Below are 22,044 nucleotides of genomic sequence, written 5' to 3' on the forward strand. Positions count from 1 at the left end.
CTTCCCGCCATGTAACTGGAATTAATTGACAAGCGTGTGTGTAAAATCGTTCATACATAAAACAGAGACTCCTCAGACAGTCTGTCGCCTCATGTGTCAGTACTGCAAAGAACAGTCCATCAATGTCCAAAATGTCCAATTAAAAAAAGAAGTTGTATTTGCGAGTAAGCAGTTCCATCTCACACAAGAGATCATGATGATGTGGAAGGAAGAAGTTACTCTGTACAGCACACATACATACATATACATGCACACTGCTGTGAGCAGGCAGTGATACAGTAACACTCACAATATCCATGTGCCCCGATAAGAGAGGGAGCATCCTACTTCCATTTTAATGCATCAACCTGTTACTGTTTTAATGGTACTGAGGCAGAAACAGGGGTGTCAGAGCAGGGCTGCGTTCAAGAGTTTCGACATGACATAACAAACCCTTTGAAGATGAAGGCAAACCCTCTGTAACCATTTCAGACACTGCTGCACTCCTGAGGAAGAAGTGGCATTGCCCCAATTTCATGTGTACGATTATTGCTCAAGTGTGATTAATTAACGAGGGGTAAATCAACTTGAAAGCTAAAAATAAACATTTGTTCAAAATTCTAATCACTGGGGCTGCAACATGTCCGTTCTCCTGAGCCGATGGTCCCTAGATGTTTTCATACAGTAAAGGCCCTCTGTGAGGCAAATTCACTCAGAGCTGCTGAAGTAACCTCCACCTCTGAATAAGCGCTAACACTCTATACAATCACTTAAGACAATTCTATACAGTTTTTTTCCTGCAACCTCTATTTATAATTACTCTCCAAGTGAAGCAGAACAGATATAAATCCAGAAACTAAACAGATAAAATAAAAGTGATAGTTCAGGTTGTGATACATCAAGGCTGGTTGTGTCTTTTCCTTACGCAGGATTTGCGTTTCAGCAGATCAGTCCATGAAACATATAGTTTTAAAAAGGAGACATACACCTGCAGTATTCATCATAAATAGGTTTCCAATCAGGCCAAGAAACTGCTCGTCATTTTTTTTTTACCAAGACAAACCGTCACTTTGTAGATAAACTTACTAGCCAAAGCAAACATTGTTACGAGCATCTGGCTGGTTATTCGGGCTGATCACTCATCCTGCTTCATCATTGGCTGCGAGAAAAAGATCTCCGTTAGGAAAATAAGCCAGGAATATTTTCTACAAATTGGAACGTCCTTACGGCGCCGTCTTGTCAGGTATCTGTTCCTAATATGGCACTTGAAAATCAGGTTCAAATTAATCTGGATTGTTGCTAAAGAGACTTACACACTGTACAATTATATATAAAAAAAAGAGTTTGTTTTTTCGATATCACAGGCTTCCAAATCTCACTGTGCAACTGCCATTAGTAAAACATTACTAATGAAATCAGGATCAATTCTTTCACTTTGGACAAGCACAATAATGCAACACTGAAAATAAACAGAGCTAAAGGGTTCGGCTTGGGCCTCTCTTAAAAACAGATTTCTGGTGGAATAAATGGACACATACAATAGTTGTAAGAGGTTTCGTCATCAGAAAAAAAGAAAAGAAAAACATACTCGTGTGCCTTGGTTGTCACTGTAGCAACTCTGATCATTCATTTTCTTATTCAAGGTCATTTTTCGAGTCATAAGATGTCCCCGCAATGAGCACCAGTCTGGTCCACGAGGTCCATCAGGAGACAACAAGCAATAAGACATTTAGACCCACAACATTTGGGATCTCCGTTTTCACTTCATTCCCCTGTACACCCGCCTTAAAAGTCAGTTATGAGGGCTGGGTCTAATGGTGGTGACCAACGGACAGCACCAGAGGAATGAGGCAGCCCAGTACCAGAGCTCCCACCTCCACCTTGCTCAGTCCTTTGCCACCGTTGCCTCCGTTGCCTACGCTGGGAGCGTGGCTGTGGCCACCACCTCCTACCTCAGGGAGGACGTGGACAGTGGCCACGTAGAGGAAGGTGCCAGCAGAGAAAAGCATGGCGACACCAGTGGCATTGATGTCTGACAGTGCCTCCTTGCTGCTCTGAGGAGGGGAGCAAAACAAAAAACACTGTCAGGCAAAATGTCTAAATGTGTGTTCTGGAAAAGAAAAACAGTTTTTTCAGTTCAATATGTTTTATTTCATGAATGTTTCAGTTAAACAATGTTGCTAAAGCGGTTTGTGGCAAAATCACAAAGTTTACATTTTGTATATAACATAAGAATTAATGCAATCATGACCATTCAGTTTAGCAATTATAGGTTACAACAAAAAATAACAAATGCAGATAGAATGTAAACAACAAACAAGAATGAACTAAATGTAACCTGCCATGCAGCGAACGCTTCGTGCAACAGTTCACTGAGTCACTCGCTGTCCCTCAGGTTGTGACACAGGGGACACAAGATATCCTTCTCCTAGGATTATTTTTAATTTATTCTCATCTTGAAATTCTTTGAAATCTGGTATTATTAGATGGAATTTCTTAATATATTGCTCTGCTTTTATTCATGACATTTCAGGAGAAAAATGGGTCTCTGTCTCCACATCACCTGTCGTACAGCGCTCACAGACTCTATATTCTCTTGGTAACCAGGCCTTTTTATGTCTCCCTTTATCAATAGCAAGGGTCACCGAGTCTGTACTTGGTAAGAAGCTTCCTCTGCTTGATATCTCTCACAGTAGAGAGATATTTCATAATCCTCTCATGTTTAGGGCCAGATAACAATCTAGTTTGTGTTGTTTTTTTGTCTCTTCCTCCCAATGTTCCAAATAGTATTTTTTCCTTTGAGTGATCATTTGGTTTATTCTAACTGATGTTTTTAAAGCAAGGCTGGCTTGAGAAAAGTGTGTGTGACATGTTGCAGGATTTGTTCATCTCAGGACTAGCTGGCATAAGGAACTCTTTTCAGGGTTCAGCTCTTGAGTTTTAAAGAGTCTTGAATTCAAAGGAGTCTTGGGGACTTGATCTGAGGTGCATCAGAAAGTATCGTGCTCTTTTTTGGGTATTATCAGTGAGTCTGCCCTACATGCATTTGTAGCGGACTTTCTTTGAATGTGTACTCAACGGGATGCTTTTCCCATCTGTTGTAGTTTCTATTTAATTGCATAGAGAACCATTTGTTCTGATGGCTCAACTTTTGATGAAAATTATTTGTTACGGCATGTCATTTTTTGTGATTTTTTTTTTTTATGGCTAACCGTCCATCTTATCAAACACATGTCAGGTAAACGTTTCATGTAGTCTCAAAGACTAACCAGCCATAACAATTTCCTAAAAGACAAAACCCTGACTGCTATTTGACTGGGGCATTTTCTTTTTAATTATTTATATTTATTTCTAAGACGATGAAAGGTGGTTTGCATTAGGCTGGGTACTCTAAGTTAATAGATCTTTAACATCAGACAAGAAATACACTTCCTGCCTCAAGAAGAGATTTGCAAGGAACACAAGGAGTTGCATTTGGTGGCACTGAAAGAACTGAATGAATGATTCAAAAACCAAAACCCTCCACAAATATATATTAATAAAAAAAGATTCATATCATATTTAAGTACGGGTCCAAAGTCCCACCATGAAGCTCCAAAAACACACAACACATTGCGATATTTACCTGACTGAGGCCTAAAAAGGTGAGCATGGCAAGGACAGGAGCTGCCAGGGCAAAGACCAGGAGATGTTTGCGGATGCGGTTCCTCTCAAGACCAGCATGCATCAGGAACGATACCAAGCCGAACGCTGCTGGTGCCTGCAGACAACAGAGCAGTAGTTCACATTTACAATAATATTGATTACTCACTTGGCCTATACAATATCAGAACAAAGTGCCAATCACCATTTCCTAAAACATTTTCAAATGACTTTTTTTTGTAAAGATATGAACCATTATTACCTTATGTAGCATAATAGCTACAAAGACAATGAGCTGAACGCTTGTCTGAGAGGTTGAGGCAGCGGCTCCTAGTGCCACCCCATCAGCTGAAGATAGAGAGACAGAGAGATAGAGCTACTGAGATACTTTTAATATTTGCTCATTAGTACAAAGTCATTAACAAAGTTCTGACAAAGAAAAAGACAAAAACTGCTCAGACGCTTTAAATAACAACATTTGTTTTATTTTCTAAATAACAGCAAGTCTGAAACTCAATGGGATTAAACAAGAACATTCAGGTATAGCAGAGAACAACAGTAAACAAGTACAAGAGAAATGTCAGTAAATGTTTACACAAAGTCAAACACAAGCATGAAATTGTTATTTAGACTAATAACAAAAGTCTTATCTTGTACCATCACTATAAGGCATGAGACCATGACTATTCAAATACAAGCCTACCTGCAGCGTGGACCACAAGACCCAGGGTGGTGGTGATTTTTGAGTTGACCCTGGCTGACTCTGGATCTAAACGAGACAAAAATAACCAGAAACATTTTGCAATGATTTTTTTTATGTTATATAAAAAGGTAAAATCAAGTGAGAATGACTGAACAGCATCTCTCACAGTGAGCAAGAACTGTGTGGCATCACTTGTTGGCAGACTTTGCTAAACAGTTTGCAGAGCATTAGCTGCTCATACAAGAAGCTCTAAAAGTGTTGGGTGCCGAGCGTGGGTGCATCTGGGAAAACAGAATTAGCAGTTGAGCCATTTGGGGGTGTTTTGGGTGTAACTCAACAAAATAATTTTCTTCCAGAGAACATAAGCTGCTGTCACCAAACCTTATATTCACAAACTTGGTCTCTAGACATTATGGACCTGTGTACAGATAGTTTCTAAGAAACAAGTGCGTTGGATGCTTTAATCTTTTGCGGTCTCCCGTTTAACTGACCTTCAGTGTTGTGCACATGAGAACTGCCTATCTGATCCACCAGTAGCATAAAGACGAAGCCCAGGACCAGAGACACTCCAATGCAGGCATGAAGCTGCTCGTGACTGTGCTCATTTTTCCCACTGGCACTCAGGGCTGCGTCTACTTCAGCCTTTGGCTCAGACACTTCCACGACTCCAACCTGGCCATGGCTGTGGTGTCCACCTGCAGGAGAGGACAGAAAGAGGCCGATGGACTGGTGAAAACACCATAAGACATCTGATCACCATGACCATCACACACACCCATGTAGCATTGTCCTGAGTATGAGTCTATGCAAATATCTGTGTTTGACAATGTTTGTGACATAAGAGAAATGGACGTCATCTGGTTGTACTTTACAGAACTTTTCTCTGTTTGAAAAAGATACCGTTACACAGGCAAACATTTGTATATTAGTTGTCTATATACTCATTACATCTTGTAGCCTGGAGCACTCCTGAATGAGTCTGCTTTATAGGTGGGACTATTATTTACTTGGCGGCGCAACAAGTAAAGTCTGTATGGGAAACACTGACATGTTTTTGCCTTTCTCAGTTAACATATAGCAGACAACTGACAGGAAATGAATGAAGAACATTTGGATGATATGGTCTTTAACCTCGAGGCCACCAGGACTACCGACCTCAAATAACTTTAAGCACAAAGCTTTAGAGGACAAGAACCACACACCAATGCTGAAACCATCAAAGTACAAAACGATTCCGCATATTGTTTGAGACTTACGGTATAACTCAACAGGCTGACATTTAGAGCGGTTTTCAAGAGATGCCTCCGGTATTATTGTGACGTTATCTGGAACCAGATGAACAGGCTCGCAAGATAACAAACTAGTCTACCAGCTCTCTAAGTAAAATTTAGACGGCTCAGACTGCGATTACAGATAAATAGAATTGTCTCATTGTTTTGTTCCCAGGCCTAAATGCTCTGTAAATGCTCTGTACTTGTATACCGCCTTTCTAGTCTTTTCGACTACTCAAAGCGCTTTTACACTACATCTGCATTCACCAGTCACACACATTCATACACTGAGCCTAAGTGCTCAAACGAAAACTAACATTCACACTCACTCATACACTGGCGGAATAGCCACCAGGGGCAGTATCTTGCCCAAGGACACTTCGACATGCAACCAGGGGGAGCCAGGGATTGAAACGCCGACCTTCCGATTAACGGCCAACCCGCTCTACCTCCTGAGCCACAGCCGCCCCCCCTACCTGGCAGTACTGACACTAAGTGAATTATCCTTGTGGAATAAAGTTAGCTTAAATTTTATTGAGTAAATGATTTGTCAATTTATGAATTGGTCAACTGAGAAAAGTAATAAGAACAAAAAAACATTAGACAATCAACGAATTGCCCATTTCAATATACAAAGCCAAAGCTTCTCTGGTTGCAGCATACATGTAGTCTGCATCATTAGGGCTGCAACTAACAATTATTTTTATTAACGATTAAACTACCTATTATTTTCACGGTTAATCGTTTAATCTATATCTAATGTCAAAAAATGTTGATAAATGCTCATCAAAATTTTCCTCAGACTCTTTATTTACTATCATAAATGACAAAGAATAGCAGCAAATTCGTACATTTAAGAAGATAAAACCAGCAAATGTTTTGTAGTGACTGCAGATGGGAATTAGCTTTTAGCTATATCTGTACAGTACATATATGTTGTGCATTGTCCCTGTCAAATAAACAAACATTTTTGCTAAAAATTATCAAAATAGTTGACAATTTTCTTTGATCGATTAATCTACTAATCGTTGCAGTTCTATGAATCATTCCTTTGCATTTTGGACTGTTGGTCACACAAAAAAGCAATTTGAGGATGTTCCCTTGAACTCTATAAAAGTGTGACAGTCATTATTCACTGTTTTCTGATGTTTAAGATTTTTAAAAATGCAAATGATTCACCTATCATGAAAATAACTGTCACAGCTGTTTTTACTGGTTTAAGCATAAAGGAGATGCATCTTTGCCTTCATCCAAGGGAGTTCAGAGAAGAAGTTCTGGTTAGTCCTTAAGGAAATACACTTGGAAACCAGTTTTAATGACCTCTACCTTCAAGGATTTCTTCATAAAGTGCGTGAACCCCCTCTGGGATGATGACAGCCAGTGCAGTGCCACACAGCAGCCCTGCTCCAAGCACTGTGATCAGTTTCAGCTTTTCCTGGAGAAACAAGAGTCACAGACAAATATTTAGCACAAGTGTGCTCTTTGTTTTTAATGCGCAAGATGTAGAATTCATTGTCTGATAACATTACAGAGATTACAATGCAATCAGTGCTTGTGATTTAAATGCACTGAGATGAACTTTTACCTCTGTAAATTTGGAAACGTAGCCTGTGCCAAAGTTAGCCTAATTGTGCATGACTTCAGGAAGAATATTTTCAAAGCTTTGCACGCCATAAACTTACCTCTGAAAAGTTGACTGCTAAAGGTATCGTCCCTGCCACATAACATCCAACCAACATCGCAAGAGACAGCAAGCTGATCGAGCTAAAATCGTCCATGACTGCACTTTTCTTTTCGGCTAATCTAACGCACTGCTAAAAACCAACCTCCACTTTAACACAGACTTTTTATTTGTGCGCGTCAAATTTAAATGCATGCGCCGAGCTACAAATGTTGGTGAACGACAGTAGGTGTTAATTTAATAAACGTCGCGTCCCTCTTTTTGGCAGCAGTTCAGCTCGCTGTCCAACATCCACGTTAACTAAACAAGAGACGCTGCAGCCCACTGGCCTCGACAACGTTAGCAAAGCTAAGCTAACTAGCGTCGGTAATAACACGACTCTCAAAATCCGCAAATGAGAAATCCTGACACGGTAACGTTCACTTGTAAACATCCGATTCGCCGCATCGTTTCCTCCACATTCACCTGTCAACAACAATATTGCAGCTGCCCGACTCGGTTAGCGGCTAACAAAGCTGGCTAACAGAACATCCTCCTGTTTGTTGCTGATGGAAATAACGCTTCCGGGTCACAAGTCACCTTTTTAACCTGCCACGTCTCCGCGGGACTTGTTGGAGGAGGAAGTAATCTGATTTTTTTCTTTTTAATGGAATAAAAAGTACTTAAAAATAGTAAACAATGACAGGTGTAAAGAACAACACAAACAACAGACAAGCAGGGCTGTAGGCATTTAGAAACAGGAGTCCAAGTAGCTCCTCCAGCCACACATAGTTCAGAGGAGGCCTGTAAAAATGAATTTATTCAACTCTTCTATCATATTTTTGTGATTTCTTTTTAAAACAGTCGGTGTGACCTATTGTTTCTCTTCATGGCGGTCTGAAAGAAGTTTTGTCTACTTATAGATTCTGTTGGGAAGATTTGCTAAATTGTTTTTCCTAATTAATGTATATTTAATTTGTAATATCCTAAATATTAGCACATTTAAATAAATTAAATATTTGTATCAACTATGCAAAACTTTAAATTATAACATCATTATTACTTATTATTCTATAGAAGATTTAATTGAACTGGGTGAACTGGAGCTGAGTAAAGTTATTGACTTTACAAAACTGCTAGATAAATAAAAAGTTTGTAAATATTCAATGAATAAAGTTAATATACAGTTTTGTATATTTGAGGTCATAATAGAATTTTAGTGTATTAAGTCATTTTTAAATACAATAAAACAAATTGTGTTTTTGTCAAACTAAATGAATGTGGTATTATGTGAATAATATCGTTTTACAAAAGTACATTTATTTTTGTATTGAATGTTGATGATGATGTTTGATCATTTGAGAGGGGGTTTTGTGATATTGTAATTACAAAGAACCACAAACCACCCATTTTGAAGAACATAAACACCAAAAGTGGAGGAGGAATATAACAAAGAAATTCAAGCATAACTGCATTTAAAACTAGCCAAATAAAGAGAAAATATTTACACAACGCATTAAGGAAAGACAAATATTTTTTCTAAAAAAAAGCATATTTATTAGTTCACACAATGGAGCAGTGCCTTAACATGACAACAGTAAATTAAAGCTGAATGTGTCCAACATATTGGAGAACAGATGGGTGAAACGAGACTTGTCTTCTGCCTCAACAGCATCAACAAAGGGAAAAAATACAACCAAAGTTTTATCATGCAGTATGTTTGTGCAAACCCTTTCTATTCACAGACTTTCTCTTCCAAACACACACACACACATACAAGGCAGCAGCTCCTTGCTGATGGAATGGAGGGGGTATACAGACACATTTTTACAGTCTGCAGGACCAGAAAACTGTAGGTAGCAGAGCTGTGAGCTAAGGAAGTCAGACAGAGACACATGGTCTTTATTTCACCAGTCCGATCTTCTTTGCCTCCGTTTCGTATATCAACAGCCTCCACATTTTTACTATGAAGACTTCTGCTTCTTCATCGAGAACCTAAACACAAACAGGTTGGTTAGACAAACTTAATTTCAAATAGGAATGTCATTAGTTTTGCAGGTATTTGGTCAGAAACCAAAGTATTCTAAAAATTAAAATCTTGACCTGATGATGCTACTGGAGAATAAGTTAAGAGATCACAATCAAGTGTGATTTCAATACATCCTGAGGGTGACACGAATGTCTGTACCAAATTTCATGTCAATCCATTCAGTGGTTGTTGAGACAAATACAACATCAGGGGATCACCAAGGTCATTAGGATACATCGTCTGGAGGACATGAATGCCACGACTAATGACAACATGTCCTGGCAATCCATCCATTTGTTGTTGAGATATTTCAGTCTGGGTTAAAGTAGTGGTACGACCGACTGCCCGACAGACCGACCAACACTGTCAACCTTAGAGCCATGCTGCTGGCAGGTGTGAAATCTCAGTCATAAACATGTCACTGAAGACAATGAAAAATTATTAGAGTCCAGAGACCTTTATTCTTAAACTATAGGATTTGACAAGAAAATCTTGGGAGATAAAATGCATCAAGGCAGGTTTGAATCAGAGTTAACAGTGTGTACTTTTGCAAACTGACGAGCCAGGCATGCCTTACTTCTGCTTCTGTCATAGTTCTGGACTCCACCCAAAGGGCAGCTTGAGTTGAGCCCAAAGTCAAAAGATAAAATAACTCAAACACATTCATCACTACACATTTTGGCGAAAAAATATATAGTTCAATAATTAAATGAATATTATAAACTGCGAATACTAGTCGACTAATGGCTTGAACTATATTATATTTTGTCAGTGTGTTTGATATAAATCAGCTATTATAGCCCAAATAAAGAGGTTTGAATTAAAATTAAGCTTACTTAATACTTAGTACTTATAAGAGTGCTATTTTTCTCCTTTATTATGTCATATATTGTTTTAAATCTTTAACCTGTTCCCTTTTTATTATTGTCCTTGTCTAGTCTGTCCACATGTGTGGGGTTTAGGTCAGGGATATGGGGTTGTTGATCGTTTTCCTCACTAGTTGTTGTTCTCCTTCCTTGACTGAGACCAGTCAAGGATCTTTTGTTCCCCAAAACATAGATGCTCAGACTGTGTAAATGATCATGCAGCCCTTTGCTCTGGGCCAGACGTTAGTGACGGTCTTAGGGGACAGAACCTCTGGTCCAGCTGATTTTGTTGTAGTACTTCTCTGTTTATTCTCTTTTGTTAAATAAATTCTTCAAAGACAACGGTTGTAACTCAATTATTTGCTCAGCCCCTCACCAGGAATATAATTTCCACGACAAAAACAACCGGGAACCTCCACAAAACATCCATTTAAACAGATTTCCCAAAAACAGAATCAAGTTCAACTTACCATAGCAACATCATCAAGAATACCCTGCGGGGTGCTGTGTGCCATTACCTGGGAAGAAAAGGGAAATAAACATTCAGTTAAAATAAAGACACACACAAATAATAAATATTTGTCACTATTACTAATAAACACATTCGGAAACGTTCATATTTTTCATGGGACCCAGCATTTTAAATCACAGGTATAAACAGTGTGAAACTTGAAAATAATATAGCTGATTGGATGGTTTCCGCAAGTAAGAGAAATAACTACGAACCTTTGAACAGACAAAATCGACCAAGGTGGGTTCCTCCTCGCCGATGTATTCAATGATCTTCTTATTGATCCATGGTTTAATGCGGCGGTCCATCAGAGTCTACAGAAAGAACAATCAGAAAATGTAAATGTAGCTGATGAACTCCCTACTGCAGCAGGACAGAATACTGAAATACTACTCTTTGACCTTTTTAACATTATAAAAGTTTTTTTCAAAAACAGCCAGAAACTTTACCGAATCGACCATAGTCCAGTCTAGAGGGTAGGAGAACAGCTCAGGCCTGGCTGTGGGGATCTTCTCAATAAGGCTCTTTATGTGCTTGCGTTTCTCCTCTGTGTTGACGTTGCCTTTGCCCCCTGAAAGCTCTGCCCCATCCAACCCCAGGCTCTTATCGTCATCACCGTAGTCTAGTGGAACCAGTTTCCTTTTGCGAGGCTGCTCATCCGCCTCCTCGTCATCAAACTTATTGAAAACGCTTTCCACGGTCGCCAGCTTCTTTCGCTTTCCAACGTTGAGCTGGCTGGGACTGTTGGTGGCACCTGAAAAAGAAAAACACCAGTTTTTTTCCTGGCACAAAGCAGCAATGCTAAAAAAAAAAAAAAATAAAAACAAGAACTCTGTGCCCTTAGTTTGTTACTGTACTTACCCAGTTTGAGACTTAGACCAATCTTGGGCCGGTGTTCCTCAGGAGGTTGGACCTCAGGAGTGTTCTCGCCTGGAATGATGATGCCACAGGGAGATTCATTGCCAGGTGTGTTTGGAGTCGCGTTCCCACTAGCAGAGGACACTGAAGGAGCCGTAGTGATTGGTCGCATGATGGGTTTCAGTTGCGGCTTGTCGTCCTGCGAGTCCTCACCATCGTGGTAATCATCCTCCTCCCCTTCCACGTCATCATCATCCGAATGCGGCTGGGGCGCTCGAGGCATCGGCTCTGCTGGCCTTCCTGACCCCCTCTTCTCCCGATCTCGATCCTTGTGGGACTTCTCCTGGTTCACCTCCTCCTCTGGTTCAAGCTTCAGGGGAGGCTGCCGTCTGCGCTCGGCCTCCTCCTCCATCTATGCAGCACAGACATGGCACATGGACCTCACATTCTGGTGCACTTTACATTTACATGTGCGTCAGGCATTTTAATAACAGATGCACTAACGTCATTGCAGCTTGGACAGAAAACAGGGAAACTCTTCAACAGAAAAATTTTGAGTCAAAATTAAAAAAAACAAACAAACACTGCAACAGAGATAAAAGACCAAAATCTTCCACTGTTCCACGTTACTTAGAGAAACCAAGTTACGTGGTCAAGATTTCTCCCTTACCCCCAACCATACTTTGAGGACGGGCAGGCACACAAACAGAGCGGAGCTTTGTGAATAAGTCTGAATTTAACAAATAAGTCAAATGTTCAGCTTTGGAAACTGAGTTATTACTTCTAGACTTTGAACTGTTTTATGACCTTGTGTGTGGATCAGAGCAGTGAGGGGACTAACATCGCAAGTTTGAATATACCAAATCTTCAAATGCTGCGGTGGAAACAGACTTATTTCGACTTGTAGAGGTGTTAATTTCAGTTTTAGTCCGACTTTGGATGGAATTATTTTAATTATAAGGAAAACTTAATTTATTAGAAACCCAGTTGCCTGTATGTGTGGCAATCGTTGTTCTCCTGGAGAAATCTACCAGGTTAAGAAACCATCTCCATCTGGAGAAAGCCAAGCGTAACCGGGTTACTAAACTGCATGTAATTGCAATGATTGACTCACCCTCTGCATCTCGGCATCAGGGTCAGGGTGACCTTCAGCTAGAAGCCTCTGTCTGATCTCCTCCAGCTCCTCCTTCTCCCTCTTCCGGTCTCGCTCATCCAATTCTGTCTCCTTTTCCCGGTCACGAAGTCGCTTCTGCAAAGCGCTGCCCCTGAGGATGAAAACCAGAAGCAAAAAAAAAGTAAAGCAAATGCAAAACACAAGCAAAAACAGTGTACCTCACACTTTTAAATGTGCATTAAGATAATCACCTGTAGTATTTTGGATCGTCTCGGTCGTCGTCATAATCTTCAAGGAATTCTTTCAGTCTTTTGGCTTCTTTCATCTGAATTTAAACACAGTTTGTATTTGTATAAGTCTATAAAGTTATTCTCACATATGACACTATAGAGTGTTTAAAACCAATAATTATTTGTTAACAATTTGATCTGGTGTGGCATGCATTCATGTATACCATTTCACGACGCCTCTCGTCGTCCCTCTCCGTTTCTTTGCTGTAGTCACGAGCCTTCTTCCTCTCCCGAATCTCCCAGTTTTTCAGACGCTTTAAGAAGACAGAGAAATAGCTCAACCATTAGTGAGTCAGCATAAATAAGTGTCATTAAATTCATTATTTCTGTGGGATTATTTACACCTGTTTACATCAATCAAAAAGAGATAATACACATACTTCTTGGTAAGCCGCCTCCTTGTCTCGAAGCCTCCTCTCAAGTCTCCTCCGTTCGTACACATCCTCCTCATCTTCTTCACGGTCTCGTTTTTTATCATCTCTAGTCCTCTCTCTGCAGAAGACAATGTGTTAGTGGTGTTAGACCAATCTTAATGATCTTAACATTGAAATGAGAAGAAAACCAAAGTAAAGAACGTAACAAAAAGGCAAGCACTTATTTCACTTTTAGCCAGTCATGTTGATTCGGCCTTATCTACCACTAACTGCCAAAAGCAAAGCTGCATTTTACTACAGTGGTTTCATTATATCATATTTGCATGAGCCAGTACCCTTGTTCTCTTATACACTGATTTACAGGTATTTGCTGCACCGATTTAACAGATGCCCTAGAGCTTTCAATCATCAAAAAAAGGTGAGACTGCATCAGGGTTAAGTCGATCCTTTTTATGAAGCAACCCTGCTTCATAAAAAGGATCGACTTAACCCTGATGCAGACAAAAAGGTAGGATTCATTTGCATGTCATTTGAACATGTTTTGTGTGTCTCATGTCATTTGCTTTGACTATCAGGGCAACTCAGCATCAAGTATGACATCACTGGGCGTCCCCACTGACCTCGATCTGCTGCGATCTTCACTGACGTCTCGACTCCTTTCCCTCTCCCTCTCTCGCTCCTTCGTCCTCTCCCGTTCACGATCCCTCTCCCGTTCGCGGTCTCGATCTCTGTCTCTTTCCCGCTCCTTGTCCCTCTCTCTCTCCCTTTCCTTCTCTTTCTCGCGGTCACGGCGTTCCCTCTCACGCTCCCGCTCTTTGTCCCTTTCTCTCCTTTCCCTCTCGATCTCCAGTCGCTCTTTTTCTTTCTTTCCTTTTTCCTCCTCCAATTTCTACAGGAGCCCAACAGGAAGAAAAGGGGAAAAATGTGTTACTAGATTCTCAACACTGATCATACTAAAGCACATAAATACACAGGTTATCCACACATGATACTGAAAATGATTTTGACTCCCTGGGCCAGACATGCTCACATACTGCCAGGAATCATTGCCTTGGAGAGGCTGGCTGCTGCAAGTGAGGAAGTCCTCTTATCCCTGATGTTTCCTCCAGGAAGAGTGGTCCACTGCTTGAGCAGATTTAATGTAGATACTGCTCAATTCAGGACACACTTACTTAAAACCATAAATTGCACGTCAACCTAGAAAAACGCCTAAACATTTAAGGTAATGTGTGCTTAAGGAAGGTGTTACGGCCATCTACCATTAAAACTTTGCTGGTGTTCTATCAGCACTTTTTAGCTCCAAACATTTACATTATTGTATTTTTGTTACATCCATGTGTTGTGCATAGATCATTTCCTGTACTGGCTCCAGTTTTCAGCCCTCCACTTTCATCACATGCACTAATATTGAATTTTTTTCTCACATATGTAACAGGACAATGTGTCCTCTGCAGTTACTATATGCTCTATGGTGATCTGAGATAAAGCTCTGATGTAATAAGAGGCCAATCCAATAACATTCCAGCTGTACGCAAATACATATTGGTTAAACCCATATCTGCCGACTTTCCAAATCAATGTGCACTCAAATCATAAAAAAACTACTAGATTTGACCCGGTGCAAGAGATACTATTAAAATACATAATGTTTGACATGAGGGAGTTTAGTTATGCCACAGCTCCACCACGTAAATAGGATGTAAGTGGTACTGACTGACTTTGTAATATCTTCAGTCTGAATACACATTAAGGTAATGCTCTACACATGCCTTGGGTTTAAGGGTTTAATTCAAAACAGGGTTACTCATGTATGGTAATATAAAACACTCACCAAGTGCCAAATCATCTTCGGTCAACAAGTTCATTAAGTTTTAACTATACCCTTAAGATCACCGCTATATAATGCTCGGTTTGGTCTTACTTATGGGTGCCAAGTGGATTAAAGCTTAACATGGCAAATGGCCCAACTAAGTGAATTACATAATCAGCACCCATGTGTTTTCTACATGTCATCTGAGATGCAGGGCAACAGTGCCAGCCTGCAATGCGAGTGCTCCCATGCTGCAGGATGAGAGTGTTGTATACAGCAAAGTGACAGACACTGAAACTGGGAGCATGCTGTACAGCTTTCTTATGTGTTTACAGCATAACATGATTTAAAGCTGTGGAATGGGAGGAATGATGCTGCCTAATTATGCTAATATGTCTTTAATTGCGATTGATTCATCAGACAATAAGGTGACCAGACATGCTTTCAGACACCAGAGATTCTGTACAGCACCAGGTACCTCTTGCAAAAATCAATTCCCTCTCAGCAAAAACTGCACCTCTGTGATTTGATAAATTTCAAATAGTGTTTATTACTATATTTATGCCAGCTTATCTGGAATACACTAAATATCTAAATAAACACTACATATTGATCATTTTTCCACTTTTTAAGTAGTTGACATAAATCATGGCATTTTTCTAGAGACCGTTTTGGAGCTAATGGTGTGCAACTTACAGGTGATGAACTATGGTTTCAGCGCTTCTCTGCCCCTACACATCCTACAGGCTACGCGTGGGAGGAAAAGCAGGTCAAGTGTAAAGTCAAAATAATCAGGAAAAACTTCCAAACGATACCTGTGAAGCATTTCATCTAATTATAGTTCATCCACACAAATAAAATCAACAACAACTTCAGAAAACAAATCAGACACTATATTCCATTTTGCCACAAGGAAATTAGTGAAGCAGTCTTACCTGTAGGTTGTTTTCAGGGGTCTCTTTGGCCTCTCCAACCCAATAAATGGTATAAAAAATCTCAACCGACTCAGGGCCACACCACAGTTCAAACTGTCAATCGGATTTAATAAATGTCTAATATCTGTCAGTGTTTAGTGCTGTACATTTTGACTCGTTTACAATAGTAAAAGAACACTGTTGAAAAAGTGGGTCTGATAGCTGTTAAGTGATAAATGTGAGCAATATGATCTACATTGTAATTTAGCTTGACTTGATACAAATGAGCATTTGTAATCCAGATGGAGGGCTTTGTAACATCTGGCCAATTCACAGTACCTTACAAGTTGTTAGTAAACTACCCTGCTCTCATTGCATTATCCTCTTGTCTAACTTCTTTCCATCCTACAACTTACCTCTTGTTCTAAAATTCCATTTAACAACAAAAGGGCTTATTTGTGAAACATACTACTTGAAAATAACTAAATCAACATTTCAAACACTGTCACAGAAGTGGCCTGTATTAAGTTGCATGGAAATGAACAGAAGAACCTCATTTTATACTCTATATCTGACATAATCCTGTTCTTATTCATTTTGGCACCTGCAGTTTTGGTACATATGTTCTGGCCTCTTTTAGTTGTCTATTACATCTTCCAAAACTCACATATCAAAGTGCAGGACCTTATTTTGTACAGCAACTGACAATGCAGCTAATTGGTGTTCACCCTAATATGGCCTACCTCTGTAGCAGTGTTTGAAATTGCGATTGTCCCTGCAGCTTTGTCCTCCTCACTCAACCACAAATAATGTCAATGGGATTCACAAATACACTCACGTGTAATTGACATCGTTATCTCATTGTTTAGCTAAAGGGGTGTGGTTAGAGTCTCTAACACAGAACGGTAAAAGAAAAATAATACGTGTTTGAAAACAAAATGAGAGAAAAAACAAATACAAAGACTTACCTTGTATGTCTTCAGACCACAGAGTGCTGTGGAGAGGCGCTCCCTACTTTAGTAATACTACAGGCTGCAGTTCAAACTACTGCAGTGGTTAGGCTCATTCAGTCTGTGTGTTCTTCAAAACACATCATTTATCATCTAAGGACCTGCAGAGGTTCACTGAGTTGCCCGGCTTTATAAAACTTGCCTAAGTGCAAGTGCAACAAGCTACATTTCATCACTACTTGCAATTTGTACATCCCAGTTCCAGCACCAGTGCAACTTTGTTTCCCCAGACTTCACATGCAAATAAAAATAATGGTAGTAAGCTGAGAGCCAGTTGCCCCTCTGCAAACCCTCCAGAAGGGAGCGCCCAACATGAGTAAAGAAGAAATGAAAGATCATACTTACATCCTATCCTCGCAACTTTTTCCAAAGCTGAGATTCTGAGATTCATCTTGCTCTAGTCACCAAATGAACTCTACCACATTGGTGGGGTTTAATCAATAGATTAGCTTTTGATGAATTTCACATTGTGTCCATGCACTCTGTGTGATGACTTTAGCTTGTGCAGAGCTGAAACCTTTAGACTCAAATCAGTATTATGAATAATAGTAACTCTTGCCCAATTTGGAAATACTGACAGATACTACAAATGAGTGGTTGATGTAGTATTTTAATATGTTAAGCCTGTAATAGATACTATAAAATATTTGAATCAACATATACTACTTTCTATTCCTTTCATGTTTAACATATTACCTCTATAGTATAGTTGACAGTAACAGAACAGTCTTATGGAGGAATTACCTCCATAGATTATGTAAATTGCAGCTCCATTTGCCGTTGAGGAATTTCTAATTACAAATGTGGAGGATTTCTTCTCCAAAACCTAAATTACAGAGTAACAACAGTAGTTTGATACATTACCTTGTGTGTGTCGCGGAATTTACTGATCTCTCTGGAAATCAAGTCTCTCTTGTCATCTTCCATCTCCATAGCATTGATATCCTCCTTACACAAAAGAGAAAGAGATGGGGAAAAACACACTAAGTACTCAGCAGTTACTATAAATAAGCGACAAATTACAGAACTTCAATACATTGTACAAACAATACCTCCTCTTTCTTCTCTTTTCGCTTCTTGTTGCGAGGTTGACTGTCAGGGTCCTGCGAGGGAGCATTGAGCTCACTTGCATACTCTCGGATGAGGACGTCTATTGCCCCTTTCACAACCTGGTCCCGACGCAGGGTTTCTTCATCAAGAACCTCCTCCTCATCTTCATCCCCGTTCTTGGACCCACCAGTGGCTCCCTATGTTAAAAGATGGAAAAATTTAAATTAAAACTTAGAACCCCAATTTAACAAAACCAACGGGACAGAAATTGGTGCTGGTGAACAGCATACCCCATTGGCACTTCGCTTCTTGGCCTTCCACTCATCTAGCTGGGCCTTGGTCTTGGCATCTACTTTGACCAACAGCTTCTTATCACCTAAGAGCAACTCATGCAGAAGTCTGAGGGCCCGCAGTGTGGATTCAGGCTCCTTATACTCACAGAACCCAAAAGCTTCCAGGATTTGAGAGCAGAAAGAAAGTTAGTTGCATAGAACTTTAAATATTTGCAGTGAGAAAAAAAACTGAATTTGAAAAAGGATTTGATTTCACATTCAATTTCAAACAATATCTTTCTGTAAATTGGTGACAAAGACAGCCTACATATATCTATTGTGATCCAATGCTCTAAAAAGTACAGTGGGGAGAATAGCATGACTTTCTAATGTAGTATTTAGAGTCTCGGGACTGTGCCACATACAGTAACGTGCATTCAAATCAAAAGAAGATTGTTAAAATGTGTTTTGCCATTTTTGTTTTTACCTTGAAGTTTCCCAGAGGCACCTTGGACCCTTTTCCAGCTTAGGACAATACCACATTTCTACGTCGAAAGAGAACAGAAAAGAAAAACAATTATTTCAAGTTAAAGTTTCACATTACAGATGCTAATGTCTAATCAATGATCAATTAATCACCAAAATGAAAGTTAGTACAACAGTATCTGTGTATCCCTGAAAGATTAGTTACTGGGTGAACCATGAACAATTATAATTAAAATCTGTGATGCAGGCTTTGTGTTTTTCTGTAAAACTGGGTTGATACACCCTGATGATGTGTTGAAGGTTTAAATTTGGACACACTGCAATAAGCGTTTTTCACATACCTAAGCAGTTCACAGTTGCAGCATGTTATCTTACCATTCAAATTCACTTGGGCTTGAATTTCATTTGAACAGTTGCTGAATAACAACAGGCAGAGTGGGTACACTTGGTCAACTCACCGCTAAAAGCTGTCTGACCAACATGTCAGACGCCTTTTCAGAGATGTTCCCTACAAATACAGTGGTGGTGGGGCCACCGCTGTCCTCGGCTCTGATGTTGCCAGGCTCCTTCTTTGGAGCCATCGGCTTCTGTGCTACAGCAATTGTAGTCGGGACAAGAACCTGCAACATCAAATTACATTTACAATTATCCAAAGCAACAAAGGCAAATAATACGCAAATATTACAAGAATGCCTCAGTTGAGCAGCAAACTTGCAGTAGGAACTCAAGTTTCTAACTCACTGTGGGTGTGGGGGCCACTACACCCATATGAACCGGTATCATGGGAGTACCTGAAAATACAAACAAAATATATTAACAATAAAACTGAGTACTGAGGCATACAACTACACACAAACACAGACAATATGACATCATTGTGCATGTGATTACCCAAGGAACTTATCCTCAAGGTTTTCAATTATAATATATATAGGCATTTCTGTATAATTCTCCATCACCATTTCTAGATACATATCACTAAAACCTTCTGGGTTTATTTGCTCGTTTCGTTTCTAGCTTTAACAACAGTAACCCTATGTTGGATGACAGTATCTTCTTTTCTTAAAGGTTGTTTTAGTCTGAAATCAAATCGAAGTGTCAGCCCAGCTTTCTTACAGACATAAAGTCACCTTGTTTCTGCTCTTTCACTCTCACAGAACTGCCCTGAGTTATTGACACGCAAGAGAACAAACATGCTGTTGACAGCACAAAAACCACACAAGGAATTTATAAACACACAGCGGTTACTGCTAATGTGACCACACAGTTATTTAATAACTTTACCTGGCGGGACAGCCTGGGCAAATCCCCCATACTGAGGAGGTGGGATCCTGGGAGGTAACTGCGGGATGCCAATCTGCTGGCGGTTGAGCGGAGGAGGGTATGACATCCTGAAATATACAGGAACCTGTGGACAAGAGGTTGGATAACTATGACCTGGATGACTGAGAATCTTCATAGACGACAAGAGAGGATGTTTAACTAAAGACGAAGGAAACATTGCTGACGTCTTTTAGGGTTGAGCTGGGTAACGTTAAAGTGAATTTAATCCTACTATTACATTTTTAACATGGAAAGCGCCAGAGACTGCAAACGTTGTAAACTAAACAGGTGGGACACCCGAAATCTCAAAGTGGACGTCCTCCACGTTTAACGTTAACTAGCTAATTAGCTCAAGCTAGCTAACACATACTGTGGCCTTGCTAGTTCACATTAGCTGCAGCGGTCATGTGCGGATTCACTCACCTGTAGTCACGTTTAAAAATAAAACCAGCGTCTAATAATACCGTGGGTTATCAAAATAAAAGCCCATTAAATACGGTACACGGGGAAAAGTAACGCTAAATTAGCGTTAAAATTGTCACCGGTGCGCTACAAGAACCCCTTTGGATACAAATAACTGGGACCTATTCTTTTCGAAATGGATCATGGGATACCGTAGCTCTGGGTTAGCCTTTGCCCTAAATATTGTCTCTCAGGCGGGCACTCACGCCTGATATAGGGCACATTTTGCCCTCACTTTGCCTCCTAGGTACATCTTCAGAAAGATCACACAGAAATACTTTATTGAATTAGTTACAAATTGCTCACTTGCATAATAATAATAGAAAGTAGAATATATTCAAATATAAATGTAATATATAGTTGACATGGAACGGATAGAAATCTAAAACATAAATATAAGGAGTGTGGTTGTGTACAGTAAAGTGTAATGAGTAGCGGTAGTGAATTGAATAAAATATTAATAATAAGGGGGTCTACAGGTACGGTTGACATGGAATGGATACAATCCATGAAAACTACAGCATTAGGACGGAGTAACTAGAGTATTGAAGCAGAGAATATTGCACATTATTATTAAAACAGATAATATTGCACAATGTGTCAGGTGTGTTAGACATTCTGATGGAGGAAATAAAGAGTTTGATGGCCACAGGCAGGATTAACTTTTAGGAGGGATGAGTCTTGTGTTTCACCAGCACGTCATGGAGTGGGTGGGAGCCATTGTCCAAAACATGTAGCTTCGACGTGCTTCAGCTTGATCTCCCACCACATACTGGAAATGCGGCCTCCTTTAACAGGCAGTTCTTTGTCCTGTTTGTGACTTGCTCATAACAGGAGTTAAGGGCAAATTAAAATTACCATTGGGACAAGGTGAACTATATTTCCCGAGGGACTTCTAAAGTCTAATCTGCTTTTCTGTATCCTTAATACTTTTTCTATCACAATAAAACATATTGTTATAAAATACTTGCAATAGGGTATTTACGGATTCATTCAGATCAATAAAATTGTCTAAGAATTCAACAAGGCTTATTATATTCACATAATTTCCCTTAAAAAAAACCTGCAACATGAACTCAAACAAGCACAAAAGTACTTTAGAACACAGAATAATTTGGCAGATGCTTTTATCCAAAGTGACATACCATATGGTTTTTGTCCCCCATTTAAATGTGTCCATTTATTACAATAAGGTATGAAATTCAGCTTGCAGAGACTAATATTTGACCAGTGCTGAAACGGTATTGGAATCTAAAAAATGATGAATGACATTTATCACTGATTTCTGACATTTTATATATTATTAACTGAATCAATGGAAAAAATAATGGACATATAAATTGAGAATGAAAATAATCATTAGTTGTAGCACTGCATTAAACATCATGTCTGGTTTTATTTAGTCTAAGTCACCTTGTTT

General features: G+C 39.6%; 2 protein-coding genes across 3 annotated transcripts; both read right to left on the bottom strand.

Annotated features, from left to right (window-relative positions):
- Positions 1-134: 134 nt before the first annotated feature.
- Positions 135-7,838, bottom strand: slc39a9 (solute carrier family 39 member 9). Its single transcript, XM_038728441.1, has 7 exons — positions 7,278-7,838; positions 6,922-7,030; positions 4,816-5,019; positions 4,325-4,390; positions 3,884-3,969; positions 3,605-3,739; positions 135-2,033 (listed from the first exon to the last, which is right to left on the bottom strand). The coding sequence occupies exons 1-7, from the start codon at positions 7,371-7,373 to the stop codon at positions 1,791-1,793; spliced, it is 939 nt and encodes a 312-aa protein (XP_038584369.1). The 5' UTR covers positions 7,374-7,838; the 3' UTR covers positions 135-1,790.
- A 950-nt stretch (positions 7,839-8,788) lies between these two features.
- Positions 8,789-20,772, bottom strand: rbm25a (RNA binding motif protein 25a). Of its 2 annotated transcripts, none has more exons than XM_038728331.1 (18): positions 20,586-20,772; positions 20,124-20,247; positions 19,581-19,630; positions 19,298-19,459; positions 18,841-18,898; positions 18,372-18,532; positions 18,084-18,278; positions 17,896-17,976; positions 13,918-14,186; positions 13,304-13,415; positions 13,088-13,177; positions 12,885-12,958; positions 12,634-12,784; positions 11,523-11,931; positions 11,111-11,415; positions 10,877-10,975; positions 10,621-10,668; positions 8,789-9,250 (listed from the first exon to the last, which is right to left on the bottom strand). In XM_038728331.1, the coding sequence occupies exons 2-18, from the start codon at positions 20,227-20,229 to the stop codon at positions 9,158-9,160; spliced, it is 2,463 nt and encodes an 820-aa protein (XP_038584259.1). In that variant the 5' UTR covers positions 20,230-20,247; positions 20,586-20,772; the 3' UTR covers positions 8,789-9,157. The 2 variants fall into 2 exon arrangements, with proteins under 2 accessions (XP_038584259.1, XP_038584258.1); XM_038728330.1 differs by having other exon boundaries at positions 17,896-17,979.
- Positions 20,773-22,044: the final 1,272 nt, after the last annotated feature.

Source organism: Micropterus salmoides, unplaced genomic scaffold, assembly GCF_014851395.1.
Source record: "Micropterus salmoides isolate LMB-PRFRI ecotype aquatic unplaced genomic scaffold, ASM1485139v1 Ms_hic_scaffold_19, whole genome shotgun sequence".
NCBI lineage: Eukaryota > Metazoa > Chordata > Actinopteri > Centrarchiformes > Centrarchidae > Micropterus > Micropterus salmoides.

What these genes read in the sequence shown, in the direction of transcription:
- slc39a9 (XM_038728441.1), bottom strand. Translation starts at nt 7,373, where the DNA reads ATGGACGATTTTAGCTCGATCAGCTTGCTGTCTCTTGCGATGTTGGTT. An exon ending in TCATGTGCACAACACTGAAG is followed by an intron (nt 4,391 to 4,815) that starts GTCAGTTAAACG and finishes TGTCTCGTTTAG; the next exon opens with ATCCAGAGTCAGCCAGGGTC. An exon ending in CCTTTTTAGGCCTCAGTCAG is followed by an intron (nt 2,034 to 3,604) that starts GTAAATATCGCA and finishes TCCCCTCCTCAG; the next exon opens with AGCAGCAAGGAGGCACTGTC.
- rbm25a (XM_038728330.1), bottom strand. Translation starts at nt 20,229, where the DNA reads ATGTCATACCCTCCTCCGCTCAACCGCCAGCAGATTGGCATCCCGCAG. An exon ending in TAGTGGCCCCCACACCCACA is followed by an intron (nt 19,460 to 19,580) that starts GTGAGTTAGAAA and finishes TTGATGTTGCAG; the next exon opens with GTTCTTGTCCCGACTACAAT. An exon ending in GACGATCCAAAATACTACAG is followed by an intron (nt 12,785 to 12,884) that starts GTGATTATCTTA and finishes TTTCATCCTCAG; the next exon opens with GGGCAGCGCTTTGCAGAAGC.